This window comes from Phyllostomus discolor, chromosome X, assembly GCF_004126475.2.
Source record: "Phyllostomus discolor isolate MPI-MPIP mPhyDis1 chromosome X, mPhyDis1.pri.v3, whole genome shotgun sequence".
NCBI classification, from domain to species: domain Eukaryota; kingdom Metazoa; phylum Chordata; class Mammalia; order Chiroptera; family Phyllostomidae; genus Phyllostomus; species Phyllostomus discolor.
The window spans coordinates 93,751,169-93,767,674 of NC_050198.1; the positions used below are offsets into that span (position 1 = coordinate 93,751,169).

A 16,506-nucleotide genomic window follows, 5' to 3' on the forward strand; every position below is an offset into this window, starting at 1 on the left:
ATTTCTGTATACCAACAATGAAGTATCAGAAACAGAAACTAGGAAAAGAATCCCACTTACTAGAGCAACAAGAAAAATAAAGTGCTTAGGAAACAATTCAACCAAGGAGGTAAAAGACCTGTACTCGGAAAACTATGAACCACTAAAGAAACAAATTAAGGAAGGTACAAATAGAAGCATGTACTATGTTGATGGATGGGAAGAAAAAAATCATTAAAATGTCCATACTACCCAAAGCAATCTATAGATTCAATGCAATCCCTATTAAAATACCAACAACATGTTTCACAGATTTAGAACAAGTATTTCAAAACTTTGTATGGAACCAAAAATGACCCTGAACAGCCACAGCAATCTTTTTTTAAAATTTATACAGGTACATAAAACTCTTTGTACTTTAAGATTTTATTATTTATTTTTAGAGAGGGAAGGGAGGGAGAATGACAGAGAGAGAGAGAGAGAGGGAGAGAAACATCAATGTGCAGTTGCTGGGGGTCATGGCCTGCAACCCAGGCATGTACCCTGATTGGGAATCGAACCTGCGACACCTTGGTTCGCAGCCCGCACTCAATCCACTGAGCTATGCTAGCCAGGGCTCGCAATCTTAAGAAAGAAGAACAAAGTAGGAGGGATCACAATACCTGGTATCAAATTATAATATAAGGCCACTGGAATCAAAACAGTCTGGTACTGGCATAAGAACAGACACACAGATCAATGGAACAGAAGAGAGCCCAGAAATAAAACCATGTCTCTATGGTCAATTAATATTTGACAGAGGACAGAAGCATAAAATGGAGAAAAACAGCCTCTTCAACAAATGGTGCTGAGAAATCTGGAATAGTACATGGAAAAAAAAAAAAGAAACTAGACCACCAACTTACACCACACATAAAAATAAACTCAAAATGGACAAAAGACTTAAACATAAGCTGCGACATTATAAAAGTCCTAGAGGAAAACATAGGCAGTACATCCTCAGATATCCCATGTAGCAATATTTTTGCTGATACATCCTCTAAGGCAAGGGAAATAAAGGAAAGAATAAACAAATGGGACTACATCAAAATAGAAACCTTCTGCATGGCTAAAGAAAATATAAAAATGAATAGGGAACCAACTGTATGTGAAAATATATTTGCCAATGATACCTCAGACAAGGGTTTGATCTCCAAAATACGTAAAGAACTCATATGATTCAGTAATGCCAGGAAGACAAACAATCCAATTAAAAAATAGGCAAAGGACCTGAACAGACACTTCTTCAAGGAGGATATACAGAGGGACCAGAGACATATGAAAGGATGCTCAGCATCGCTAGCCATCAGAGAGATGCAAATTAAAACCACAATGAGACACCACTTCACACCAGTCAGAATGGCCATCATTAACAAATCAACAAACAAATGCTGGCAAGGATGCAAAGAAAAGGAAACCCAAGTGCACTGTTGGTGGAAACGCAGATTGGTGCAGCCACTGTGAAAAACAGTATGGAATTTCCTCAGAAAACTAAAAATGGAACTGCCTTTTGACCCAGTGATCCCACTGCTGGGATCATACCCTAGGAATCCTGAAATACCAATTCAAAAGAATCTACGCACCCCAATGTTCATAGCAGCACAATTTACAATAGCCAAGTGCTGGAGGCAGCCTAAGTGTCCATTAGTAAATGAGTGGATCAAAAAACCATGGTACGTCTACACAATGGAATTCTATGCAGCAGAAAGAAAGAGGGGCTCCTACCCTTTGCGACAGAATGGATGGAACTGGAGAGCATTATGCTAGAAGTCAAACATAATGAACAAAACAAACAAACAAACAAACAAACTAGAACCAGAGGCATGGAAACAAGGAAGAGAGTGACAAGGATAGAGGGGAGGGGGATAAGGGAAGAAAAGAAGGAGACAGGCCCAGTTAAAGAAGAAGTATAAATGACCCACGGACATGCAGAACAGGGTGGGGATTAACTGTGAAATTTGGGGTGGGGGGTGCGAATGAGGCAGGGGAGAGCAACAGGAGAAAATTAGGACAACTGTAATAGAACAACAATTTAAAAACAGAAAAAAGAACTGGTCTTAGGACTCAGCATAAAATGGCTTCATGATTGATGCAAATTTTGAAAGTTGAAAAGTCATTATACAAGTTTAGTATTTTTAATTACTACCTCCATTCCTGGAAGTGGCTGCTTGTGCTTCTCTGTAAACAATGACAAAGTAAGCTCAAAGGCAAAAGCATAAGGCATAATTAGATTTATACCAAAAATTGCATTTGAAGGTTATGCAATTCAAAGGTACACTAAAGATAGTTTGATTTCAGTGAAATCATATTTCTAAATCACAAAATTATTTCCTTTGATTTAGAAAGCTGTCAGACATGGAAAACAGCATGGACTTTCCTCAGAAAACTAAAAATGGAACTGCCTTTTGACCCAGTGATCCCACTGCTGGGATTATATCCTAAGAACCCTGAAACACCAATCCAAAAGAACCTATGCACCCCAATGTTCTTGGCAGCACAATTTACAATAGCCAAGTGCTGGAAGCAACCTAAGTGCCCATCAGTAAATGAATAGATAAAAAAACTGGTACATTTACACAATGGAATTCTATGCAGTAGAAAGAAAGAAGGAGCTCTTACCCTTTGCAACACCATGGATGGAACTGGAGAGTATTATGCTAAGTGAAATTAGCCAGGTGGTGAAGACAAATACCATATGATCTTACCTTTAACAGGAACTTAATCAACAAAATGAACAAGCAAGCAAAATGTAACCAAAGACACTGAAATTGAAAACAGGCTAACAGTGGCCAGAGGGGAGGTGGGAGGGGATAATGGGGAAAAAGGGTGAAGGGTTTACATGAACAACTATAAAGGACACATGGACAAAACCCGGGGGAGGAGGTGGAAACAGGGGAGGGAGGTGGGGATTGTTGGGGTAGTGGGGAGGGATGGGGGAAAAAGGCAAAAAACTGTACCTGAACAACAATAAAATTCAAAAGTATTTAATAAAAAAAGAGAGAAAGAAAATACATATAAAAAAGAGAAAGCTGTCAGATGGTAAAATCTAGGAGAAAAAGTCCAGCACCTGATTGTGCAAACAAAACTTATGAAACTGTTAGGGAAAAGAAGGTATTGCAAAATAAATCCCCAATTAGCATGTTTGGTATAAAAAATATAGAGTTTTACAATTCTTCTAAGTAAAAATATACTACAGGAATCAATTTATTAAATTTTTGTCTTTTAATCAAAACCATAAAACATATACCTGTTACCAGATGTTGGAAAGATATATGACCACAGAACTGAGTAGTATCATGATTAAAACGTCAATTATATTAGTTTTATCGGAATCATTTGTGCCACCCAATAAGGTTAATTGCTTAACCTACAAATTTGATTTTCTTTCTAATATGTTAACTAACAATTGTGAAATTGTGAGGCTCAAAGTTTGTATTTACATAGGTAAATTAATTTTGTATTCCATATAGATGGTTGACAATATGACATAAAGAGAGTTAATGAATAAAAAGAATTCCAATTGAAAGACTAAATTTCCAAGGTAAATATGAAAATAAATTCAGAGAACTATGACTTATAACTGAAAATATTAAACACTAGAAGGCTAAGCACATTAGACAATAAATCCAGAGTTTTTGTAATTTATTAGTTATGACAAATTTGAGGCAAGTTCATTTTATTTTTCTGAGTTTTAGTTTTCCATCTATATAAAATGAGAATAATAGTCTTTGTTTTACATACCTCACAGGGAATGGAAATTGTACTTGAGAAAGAACCTCCTGACGGAATGCTTTGAAAAAGGAAGTCAGTGAATCCTATCTCTGGCTAGATTTAGAGAAAGAAAAGCAAAGTTCTTTTGCATGAAGTCTCACTCAAACAACTTGGCTACACATTTAATTACAAACAAAAGGATAATCTGCTACATTTTGAATTCAACTACAATGCTGTTCAGTTCTTCAAGTCTTCAGAGCAAAAAGGATATTCTTTTTATTTCAAAGCAATTTTTATGAGTTTCAATTTACTTGACCCAAACTGAGGACATGCCAAGAAGCAAGATGCTCTTAAAAGATGTTCTTTTTAATGAGTTTCAAAATTTATTTTTAGAGAGGGGAAAGGAGGGAGACAGAAAGGAAGAGGAACATCAATGTGTGAGTGCCTCTTGTGTTCCCCACACTGGGGACCTGGCCCGCAACCCAGGCATGTGCCCTGACTGGGAATTGAACTAGTGACTCTTTGGTTTACAGGCTGGTACTCAATCCACTGTGCCACACCAGCCAGGGCTAAAGTAATAAAATAAATATATTAAAACAAAAACTTACTAAAATTTCAAACTACAATCTGCTTTTGACTTTTAAATAGAAACCAGGAATGTCTTTGGAAAAAAATCTATTTAAGTACCAATAAAACCCATAAAACAAAGATCAAGGTATAGGAAATGCGAACTGGTTAACTACTGATTTTAAACAATGTAAAAGAAATGTTTAGTTAATTGTGTGGAATCAGAGTTAATAAAATATCACTCATGTACTTCCATATAATTGAATATTTCTAGTAATAAAGGTTAGATGGATGCCCTTTACTTTCTAGAAAAATGGTGGGATGTAAACATTTAATTTGTTATGACATTCTTGGAAAAAGAAAAGAAAACCACATCATAAAGGTGGAGAAAGCATCATAATATATATTTTTATTTTTATTTTATTTTATTTTAGAGAGGGGAAAGGAGGGAGAAGGAGAGGGAGAAAAAGAACAATATGAGAGAAAAAGATCAATTGGCTGCCTTCAGTATGCACACCGACTAGGGACTGAACCTGCAATCTAGGCATGTGCCCTGACCAGAAATCAAACTGGTGACCTTTTTGCTTTGAGCATTGACACCCAACCAACTGAGCCACACTAACCAGGGCAGGGTCATAATATTTTATAGTAGAATACAAAAGACTCTGCAAAAAGAAGAAAATGTAAGCAAAACCCAGCAGGACAGATTTGTTTCCTTCAATCAGGAGGGCATAATCCTATGAATCAGCTGTCATACTGGATCACAGAAGTAAAGGTTAATTTTATGACTTATAGCTCCTAACACTGTACACTAATTTCCCCATAACACCATTTAATGGTTTAAGGTGAGGGTCAGAATTTTTTTAATTTGTATTTATTTAGTTTTAGAGAGAGAGGAAGGGAAGGAGAAAGAGAGGGAAAGAAACATCTGTGTGTGGTTGCCTCTTGCATGCCCCCTATTAGGGATCTGGCCCGCATCCTAGGCATGTGCCCTGACTGGGAATCGAACTGGCCACCCTTTGGTTCGCAGGCCCAAGCTCAATCCACTGAGGTAGACCAGCCAGGAGACACTTTTTTTAAAGATTTTATTTATTTTTATTTTTAGAGAGGGAAGGGAGGGAGATAGAGAGAGAGAGAGAAACATCAATGTGCAGTTGCTGGGGGTTATGGCCTGCAACCCAGGCATGTACCCTGGCTGGGAATCGAACCTGCGACACTTTGGTTCGCAGCCCGCACTCAATCCACTGAGCTACGCCAGCCAGGAGGAGACACTTTTATTTCTTTTCTAAAATTCCATGTATCTTTCATTTTCTGGTCAATAGAATCTGTATGTATATACCTGCTTGATATGTCCTAACATGACAGGAGGACTTATCTTTAGTGAAATGATGGAAAGAATCTTTTCTGCATTTAATATAAGAGATTATCTTTATTTATTTATTATTTTTATGCTTGCATAATAATGTGTTTATTTTTAAAATTTTTATTGTATTTTTCTATTACCAGTTAGTCCCCTTATACTCCATCCCCCCAGTCACCACACTGTTGTCCATATCCATGCTTTATTTATATTTAAAGTATTAACACACCAGCACAAAATTAATTTTGAACCACAGAGCTTGTCAAAGTGTTTTTTTTTTATTTTTAGAATGCACTTTATGAATTTTGCTTAGTTGAGGCATGAAAGCTATTTAGAATCTGATTCATGCTGAAAGACACATTTTGTAAATGGTAGATTCATTTTTCTACTTTAGCTAATGCATTTATTCATTTTTACATATTTTAACACAAAGGCTGCTATATCTGGAATTCATACCTTTTTTTTTCTTTTACCTTTTTTTCTGGTACATGTAAATTCTTTTTTCCTCTTCCCACCAGTTATCAGAGAAGAATTTTTGTAATAAAAATAACCTATACAAATGAAACAGTGCTTACTGGAGAAAAATTATTTCATTAAAGAGAAAATGAATAAAGCTAATGTTACTACCATGACTTTTAAAAATCAGACTTTCAGAATTTGTTTTGGTGCTTTTTAAAAAAATCACCAAACACTAAACTAAGAAAAACAGTGAAAGACAAATACCACATGATATCACCTTTAACAGGAATCTAAACAACAAAGCAAAAAAAACCTAGCAAAATATAACCAAAGACACTGAAATAGGGGATAGTCTGACAGTGACCAGAGGGGAGAAAAGAGGGAATTTCAGGGGGGAATGGGTAGGGTTTACAGGAACAAATTTGGAGGACACATGGACAAAAACTAGGGGTGGGGGGTAATGGGGGGGAAGCGGGGAGGGTTGGGTGGGTGGGCTGGAATGGGAGTAGGGGGGAGAAAACTGTACTTGAACAATGATTAAAATAAAATTAAAAAAAAACATTATGGTATCATTTATGCCTTATCCAATATATGAAAAGTTGTGTGCACTTTAAATATGCACACTAGAATAAAATATCCAATAATTATGATATGTGCTACAAAAACAGTTACCTGAAAAGAATGGATGTCTTTAAGAACAGCTCACATCCAGATCATTTAAGTTGTCTGCAAGCATACTAAAACAGCTTGAAATTCTTACTTCTCTAGTTTAAAAAACTGTACTTTTGGGCTGGTAAAGTTTTTAATTTTAGAAGGCTTGGAGAGAAACAAAGAGTTGTGAGCACATATAACTGGCCTATTTCAAAGATAGGTAATTCTTATGCCTGGGAACTCTCTTCTGTGACACACTTCTCTGATTATTCATTTTTCTAGAATTTCTTAAATTTGTAATTCAAACTTTTAAACAAACTAAACTAGTAATGAAGTTGGATATTACTGCCCAGACAACACATGCAAACAGCATCAAGGAAAAAATAAAGAACAAATTTTCCATTGGAAATGTTTTAATTCACATCTTCTTTAATTTTGAATGTGCTATCTTTCCACAAACATATTATTATTTAAGAGATTTTTTCATAACAATTTCTTTCATTTCAAGAAAACATTTATGATTAATTCATATAAAACAAGACTAAGTCTGAACTACTACTTTAATTGAATTATTCTAAATGATCAGGATAGGAAGGTAGAACATAATAAAGAGTGAGGTCAAAATCTCACACCAAACAGTTCTCTGTATCCTAAAAAGTTATATGGTCACATATTTTCTAATGTCAAATTAGCCAAGGACTATCTCTACCCACTTATTATTGTATGGAATGCTTTGTTGTTATACTTCAGGAGAGATATAAACAGTCCAAAGTCAAGAGGGCAAATTGTTGGTGGAATCAGAGAATAAACCATTACTCAGATGAAGAATGTAAAAGTAGCAAAAGCAATTAAAAATTCAAAGATGATAAATAGAGAAAATTGGGTAAACCATCATGGTGAAACTGGGATACACTGACGTACAATGGTCACCAGCAAACACAAACTTACACTGGGAAGCTGTGAGTACATGACAATATACTAGAAATTTTACATATGCTCCCTCATTTAATCTTTAGAATAAGAAGTCAAGTACTATTATCATCATTTCTACTCTTCACATATGAATAGAGGCTCAGAGAAGTAGCTTGCCTAAGGCCACAAAGCCAGTAAATGACAAACTTTGTATTAAAACCCAGATCTGACTTTAAAGCTTGTTGAATTACTCTATACTGTCTCAAGCTAGCTCCCATTTTTTTAGGGGGAGAATGAAGCAAATAAAGTATAAAAAACTTTTTAAGGTTAAATTAAATACAGTTTATTATGATCTCAGTGATAACCTTTGGAAAAAAACAGGTTTGTTGTCTTCCCCCCTCCCCCATGAGGCTGGGGAGAAGATTGGGAATAGATCAAAAGTGAGGAGAATAAGCAATTGAATAATTTATCATGACAAAAAAGAGCCACTATTAGTAGAAGTATTTTATCCCATTCTCAAAGAGTTTAGATTAAGAGAACAAATTGAAAGTAAATTAAGGTTTACCAGAGGGAAAGAGGGATAGAAGAGGGGGAAGGGGATAAATGGTGATGGAAAGAGACTTGACTTTGGGTGGTGAACACACAATACAATATACAGGTGATGTATGACAGAACTGTACACTTGAATCCTATATAATTTTATTAACCAATGTCACCTCAATAAATTCAATCAAAATTTTAAAAAGTAAATTAAGGTTTAAATATGCACTATAGTCACATGGTTCAAAAATCAAAATAATACTGAAAGATATTCAGAAATGGTTTCATCCTTACCCTTGCCTCCATTCATCTCATTCTTCTTCTCTCATGAAGGTAATGACTTGTATTAGTTTCATGTGTATCCTTCTAGAATTACTTCATATAATTATCAATGTGCTTATTTCTCCCCTTTATTACATATATCATAAACACTGATTTGAGCCTTGCTTTTCTCAATTACGATAAGAGCAAAATTAACACTAAAGTAGCATATTAAAGACCTTGAGAGTATAATGATTTTAAATATGACTAAAATCTATATTGACAAATAACATTATTCTAGTAGTAAAATTAAACAGGATCATATTAAATTGCAGGTTTCAAAATAAAAAAAATTAACTTCTTTTAACCCTGGATCAACATTTCAGCTACCAAGCACTTAGGTCTTAACCATTTGAAAATTATTGAGTATTTTGTAATATAATGATTTTGTCTTTCTTCATCTACGTTTTCTCAAGTAACAAACGTGTAAATAATCTTTTGCCTTAGCCAGAGCCTTTCCCTTTGGACAGAGAAGTTAGCATTACTGTTGTAAGAGGAGTTTCCGGAAATTGTTTCAAAACCTAGCAAGTCTTTGACTATTCAATCTCCATGCTAGAAGAAACTACTGAATGTAAAAGGGCCAGGGAACAGAAAGAAAATAATTTCTTGCAGTGAGTCCAATTTTAGAAACTCAAATTATCTAAAAGGTAGAAAAATAACCAAAAATTTGATACTTTTGACATATAACAAAATCAGACCACAGGACAGTTTTAAAGAGTGCTACAAAGTTAAACAATAACTTTGTTCACTCTAAAACATCAGAAATTAGATTTGCTTGCATTTGCTGAAACCAGGGGTTCTCCACACACTTCGCATCCAGAGTGAGACACATGCACACTGATAGGGGACACGTGCAGATTGATGGTAGCCATGCTCCAACTGGGGCTGCTGCTCCTACTCATGCAGATTTATTAAAATCAAACAACTGCTGTATCAACTTCCAGTAACCCCTCCCACAATACCTCAACTACTCTAAGTCCAGAGAATGTGACTGTGAAGGCAAGTGGTGGTGCTCTGCAGTGAACAGCCAGTTTCATTCTTTCTCATACATCTCTATTGCTTTTTATTGTTGTTCAGGTACAGTCATCTCCATTCCCCCCATCAATTCAAAAGACCCTGTGCACCCCAGTGTTCACAGCAGCACAATGTACAATAGCCAAGTGCTGGAAGGAACCAACATCTCTGTTGTTGAGGCTCCGCCAAGAAACATCTGTATTTCCCCATCTTCTAAACCCAATCCAAATGGCAACTAGACATCCAGTGTGACAAGAAAAAAGCAAGTCTTCATTGATTCTGCTAATTCCACAACTAATTTTACTGACATAGAAAGTGTTGAGGATCTCCAATATTTTTATTACAGGCCTTTTATTGCAGTAAAACATATAGAACAAAATGTACTATTTTAACCACTTTTTGGGCTGATGATTCTAAATTTGATTGGTTTGAAGAGCATGTGCAGGGTTTGATTAGATGATGAATGCTAGTATTTTTTAAAAGATTTTATTTCTTTATTTTTTAGAGAGGGAAGGGAGGGAGAGAGAGAGAGAAACATCAATGTGTGGTTGCTGGGAACCATGGCCTGCAACCCAGGCATGTACCCTGACCGGGAATCGAACCTGCGACACTTTGGTTCGCAGCCCATGCTCAATCCACTGAGCTACGCCAGCCAGGGAGTGCTAGTATTAAATCTGCTGGAGTTTCATGTACAAGATGAAGAAACACATCTAAAATTGGTCCAGAGATGATTTCCTTAAATGTGGATTAAGAAGTCCATACTTCTATCTTGAAAATGAATAGATTTTATCTTATCTATAGATAAAGGATGGGATTTGGAACAGTCATTTTTCATTTGGCTCATTAAAGCTATAAGGCCATAAAACAGGTAATTCAAAAAGATTTCATGGTTCTACTTATATGTACATTAGAAGACACATCCAGGTGTTCCTGTACATTCTCAGTATATTGCTTCACATTACTCATTTAATGCCCATATAACTCTAGATATCTAGATAAAGTTTTACATTGTTAAGCTATTATGTTTTCTTGGGTACTGAAGTCTTTCCTCTGAGGCTTTGTGTTTGACACTGCATTTGACTTTTTATGTAGTAATTGATATGTGCCAGGACAATGATGAATTGGAATCTACCCCAAATCCAAACATAATGAATTAATTTTGCTTATATGGTTAACATGTACTCCTATTCAACAAGAAGGCCAGATTCATTTTGCCTAACTAATTCCAAAGGGTAGAGGACCTTTTTATTTCTGCATATACTGAATACTTTTTACAATTAAAAATGATTTGTTTTGAAGGTAAAATAGAAAAATCTTAAAATTGAAAAAGCAAATATGTGAGGGAGTCAAAACTGTAAATAAGGTATTTGGGAAGCAAAGACTGGAAGCTTACCTACATTAAATTCAGAAAAACTTTTAGACTTTTTCTGTACATACTTTATTTTTAAAACTATGAATCAGAATAGCCACATTTGGAACACTTTCTATTATTGGTCAATATTTTCAGATAGTTAGAACCTTATCCTAAACCTAATGTGGGTTTGATTCTGGAAAGTAAATCTTTTCACAACTGCTTGGATGCACAGAAACCTTTTGAAATTAGACACTCCCTAAAGTCTCATTCTCATGGTCACACACTGGGCTTAAACGTTCCAGTATCTAATATGGCTACAGTAGTCTTGATAACAAAGTCACTGTTTTCTATCTTTAGGAACCTACCCAGGAACACCACATCCAACAGATCTCAAACTACTGTATATATGAATGAACATTCCCTTCTGTTTCATAACTGAATGCTGTACATCTATTTTGGATTGTATATTGTGTTTGTGCATTTATGCTTTCATGGTAACTTCTCATATTGTTTACAAACTGTAAATAAAAAGAAATGGCTGAAAGAGCAAAAAATAAAAATAAAACATGAGAAATTACTAACCTAAATGAAAACAGTTTTATCAATAGCTACCAGGGCTGAAAAAAAATAGCAAAACTATGAGAACTGAACAAATAAGTAAATAATGGCTGGCATTAATGGAGAGTGAACACAATAACTGGTCATAGGTACAACCTTCAGTCACAAATGACATGGTCTCCAACTACCCTGGCCTCTTGTAATTAAATTTCATTACCAGCAGGTAAAACGTTTGTCATAACACTGAATAAGTCATAAAACAACATTTTTAGAATTGAAAAGTTCAAAGCAAACTGTGACTTACCTTCCCTGTTAGAACTGAAGGAAATTCAGTATCAAACTTGTTGCTCAAGCCAAACCTTAAAAACAAAGACAGAACAAAATATATTCTACCCAGCATATTTAACTCTAACTCATTTTTTAAAAAAGTTACAAAGCCATGCATTTTTCTTTTGATGCTGTGATTTTAAAATGCATCCTAAAGTACTTTTATGATATTTATAGAAAATAAACCTTTGACTATTAATTCAAATACTAAAAGAAACTAACTAGATCCATGATATGGAATTAAAAATAATAAATTAGAGAAACACTGATATATAACTGGAAATATAGTTTATTAAACATTTTATTTATTTATTTTTAGAGAGGAGAAGGGAGGAAGAGAAAGGTTAATGTGTGGTTGTCTCTCAAGTGCCCCCTACTGGGGACCTGGGCCACAACCCAGGCATGTACCCTGACTGGGAATTGAACCAGCGACCCTTGCGTTTGCAGGTCAGTGATCAATCCACTGAGCCACACCAGCCAGGGCTGGAAGTATAATTTTTGACTGAAATGTTTCCCTTAAAACCCATTTTAGTTGATAACTGCCCGTATTGGCTGATGGGTAGTATGTGAGAGTGGACTTTACTACTCTTTCTACTTTTCTGTATATATGAAAATTTTCCTCATAAAAACTAAGACCTTTAGAATCATAGACATTGACAACTTATAATCAATAGTTGCTATTGAGAAACTCAAAGGTTGATTGTTATGAATGGCTTTTATGTATATGTTCAACCCATTTTAAGAAAACAGATGCCAGCCTTGGAAGCTCTGAATCTCTTCAAGTACGCTCATTGAAATCTGTAGTAGGAAGTCAAAATGAATTTTACAAGCCTTCACATATTTGTCGATTTCAGAAGGCACAACAAAGATCACTTCCTGCATGCTAGATGATTCATCATAGTGACTACAAGTTTATGTTAGTGATTAATGGGTTGTAAGCAAAAAGGAAAAGATACTAACATTTATTGTCAACCTTTTGTGAGGTAGGCAATAATAGTTAACAGTTACTAGTAACTATGGATTTACCATGGGTTAGATACTATGCTAGATCAATACACTACTACTTCTAGACTTTACAACTCTGCAAGAGAGGTATTGTGATCCTGGTTTTACAGAGAAGGAAGCTGACACTCAAATTTTTTTCAAAAACTATTTAATTAAATGACTTGCCCAAAGTTACATAGTTAGTAAGGCGTGTACCAAAATTCAACTGCCAATCTTTCAAGTCCTCCTTGCCCTATATCAAGCTGTGGAAAACAAAAACTACTGTTTATTTTGCTATCTTCCATTATGCTTAGAGGGTATTTAATAAAAGTCTGTTGAATAATAGCCTACTATATACTGTTTAACTGATTTATGGCACTTTTGGTTTAGGGACACTTTAAAGATGTTAAGAATCCAATGTCCTATTAAAACTCTATGTAGGAATATTATATTCTCCTTGTATTAATATGGTAATAGCTTCTTTTCAAGGACAGAAGCCAGTCTTAAAAACAAAAACTCTACATTTAGGACCTAGTAGCAAGGCAAATATCTGTGCATAAATATACCATACATGTATGTTTAAATGTATTTTATAACAACAAATTCTATTGATTTATTTTTAAACAGTTGAAAAAATTAATTAGCAATTGAAAACAGAACTTAACTTTATTAAAAAATATTTCACTATTTCCCCAGGTGTCAGCACAATATGCAATGAGAACATAATATTCTCATAATAACATTCCCTTTAAATCTATACATAGATACAGGAGCACAGCCAAACTTAAAAAACAAGATAGTATACCCTGTACATTAATTTTTATGGAACTTTAATATGCTGTTTGATAAACTGACATTCTAGTATTAAATATATATTTTCAATTATGTACTAACTCAGTGATCAATAATAATATAAATATTTAATAGAGCAACACATTTCATTTAAATCATTAGCTAAATAGTAACTTTATCATTGGTCAAAAGATATAATTTAATTTATTATTCCACAAAGAGTAAATTCATATTGTGGAATATATACAGGTTTCACATTCAGAAAGTAGACATGATGTATTTTAAAGTAGAGCTCTATTTCCTTTATCTTGTCTAAATGCTTTTTAGGTGCAATGTCAATAACATGTTCCTACTTCCATTAGATTGCTGCCATTTTAACTTTTTCTAGTTGCCATTCTTTTACTAGATATCAAATATGTAGAAGATATAGACAGATGTATATCTGCATTCCAAAATGTGTTGAATATTTCTATTATTTTAAAAATCCTTAGCTTTATTATTCTCTTTGCATTTATCACAAGACAAATGAACCTTCTTTTCCACTGTTTTCATTTCCTTAATATCCCCCTTTCTTATTTCTTAGCCTTTTGAAATTTAGACTTGTGGTGTTGTCACTTTACTGAAAACCTTTTATTCATTCAGAACAAATTCATCTTGTCTTATTTGTTGCTAAATTCAATGTCCTTTTCTCAGAACTTTCCCCTTGGCTTTGCAGCTTGTGATACTGTTGATCACACCCTTCCTAACACTCTTCCATTCTTTCACTTTCCTGTAACACTTCTGCCTTTTCCCCAAATTTAGCTTTTAGTCATCTGCTTGTTTTTCTAAGGAAGCTACAACAGTTTATCTATATTTAATAGCTTTTACAATTACTTTTATGCTGATGACTCATCAAATCTGTATCTCTAGTTTTATATTTTCTAACATGCTATAGTATCTAATCTCTAATTGCATACTGAAAGTCTCCATTTGGATATATTGCTACAAAATGGTAATACCACAAGTCAAACATGTCTAAAATTAAATGTTATCTTTTCTCGGAACTGGCTGCCCTTTTCAAATTCCTCATCTCCACCAATGGCACATTGGCTGTCTTTAACCTAGACTATGGTATTGTTTTTTGCACGTCTCCTTTACTCTTTTTTTTTCATGTTACTTGTATTCGGGTAGTTCCAACTCCTGTTATTTGTTCCTTTGAAATCATCCTCATAATGATTCGTCCCTTTCCAGTGCCACTTCTATGTTGGCTCTCATCTTTGTTCATGTGATTCCTCTTGCTTCCTCTCCCTAGTTTAAATCCTATGCAGACTTCAAGGTTCAAGTCAAGTTTCAATGCCTTGAATGCTCAAACCTTTACGGATTCTCCCCTTTTCTGAACATTCACAGCCACTTCTAATATGTACCATACAATTGAACAATTAATAAATTTACTTTTATTTTGGTGTTCCACATCAACATCTTAAAGGCAATTTTTCTATTAGCTTTGTAAAACAAGGCCTGTACTATGTTTTTTTTGTATTCTTCACAGTGCTTAGCCCAGTGCTCAAGTTCTCAAGAAATGCTTGGCTATAGTCACATTACCAATTTTCTACTCTAATATAAAAAGAGATCGTTTTTTCTAAAATATAAAAGTATATTAGAAATGGTAAGAAAAGTATCATTTTACTTCTTAAGAAATTCCTTTATGGGATACATATATCAGCTTCAAAAAGGTATAAAGATAGGCAAAGTAGGCTTGATACACTTTCATAATTTTGGCTAAAAAGCGGCAGCAATCTTGTTCTTGCCTACTAGGGATTTCCTCCTTAACTTTATTAGATACTCAGCACTTAAAAAGACTCCTTAACTCGAATAACCTTAAGCATAACATTTCACTTAGTAATTATTACAAAATGTTGAACTGGCTGCTGCTGAATAAAAACCTCAGCTATTTCATTAACAGACCATTAAGTTAAGAACTGTGAGTCCACAGAGGTCAGACAAGTGCATCTACCCATTACTGATTAGTGGCAGATATTAGCCAAGATGTGGGTTCTTCAGCATTAGGCAAACAGGCACTTGGGAACTGCTCATGCTGTCATTTTATTGGCTTCATTAAATATAGAGCCTATTATGTGTTTGAGGTAGTCCCAGCTGGTGGCTCCTAATGATTGTATTTTATTTGTCATGTCTTCAATGCTCCAAATTTTAATTTCTTATACAGTTCTTTAGAGTAAAAGAAATCAAAGCAAAGAAGGATGGGTCCTCTTAGCTGTCCTTCCCTCCCCCCCTATACCCCTCACTGTTTTTAATCCTTTTGAAAATGCCTATACAGCAGTCTTTGAAAACCTTGCACAAATTAAAGTTCATGTGTTCTGCTTGTTTAAGAAAAGAAATCAAAGTATAGTAAAGTTCTGCTAACAACAAACATGATTTTACTGGAAAACTATGCACTTATAGTAACACTGATTCTGAGGCATGTGCACTGAACTTTATTTACTATACCAGAGAAAATAAAAATTTATTTCATACGATTCAGAGAATTTCAAAAAATATTGTTAAATCTAATCTCTCATATGGAAACAATCATGTCTTGCCACACTGTAAAATGGAAAGTGGTACCATAGCATCAGTATTCTCAAAGTTTAAAATGTTATAACATCTTTACATTATACAAACACAAATTAACAATGTATCACTGTAATTTCTCAAAGAGTTATTAACATAAAAAGCATTCCATTCATTGATTTGAGAAATATTAATATTTGTAGTACTAAGTTTTTGCAGAAATGTACTGTTTGGCAAATCTGGCCCTTTTCAATTCTATATTTAATCACTTCAGCTCTTTTTTCTTTAAGATTTTATTTATTTATTTTTAGAGAGGGAAGGGAGAGAGAGAGAGAGAGAGAGAGAGAAACATCAATGTGCGGTTGCTGGGGGTTATGGCCTGCAACCCCGG

General features: G+C 34.5%; 1 protein-coding gene across 1 annotated transcript in view; it reads right to left on the reverse strand.

Moving 5' to 3' along the window:
• CHIC1 (cysteine rich hydrophobic domain 1) overlaps positions 1–16,506 on the reverse strand; it is a 66,875-nt gene that overhangs the window by 43,988 nt on the left and 6,381 nt on the right. Inside the window, exon 2 of the mRNA XM_028522730.2 lies at positions 11,770–11,824. Within this exon, the coding sequence (XP_028378531.1) occupies positions 11,770–11,824 (55 nt within the window). The remainder of the gene's footprint in view (positions 1–11,769; positions 11,825–16,506) is intronic.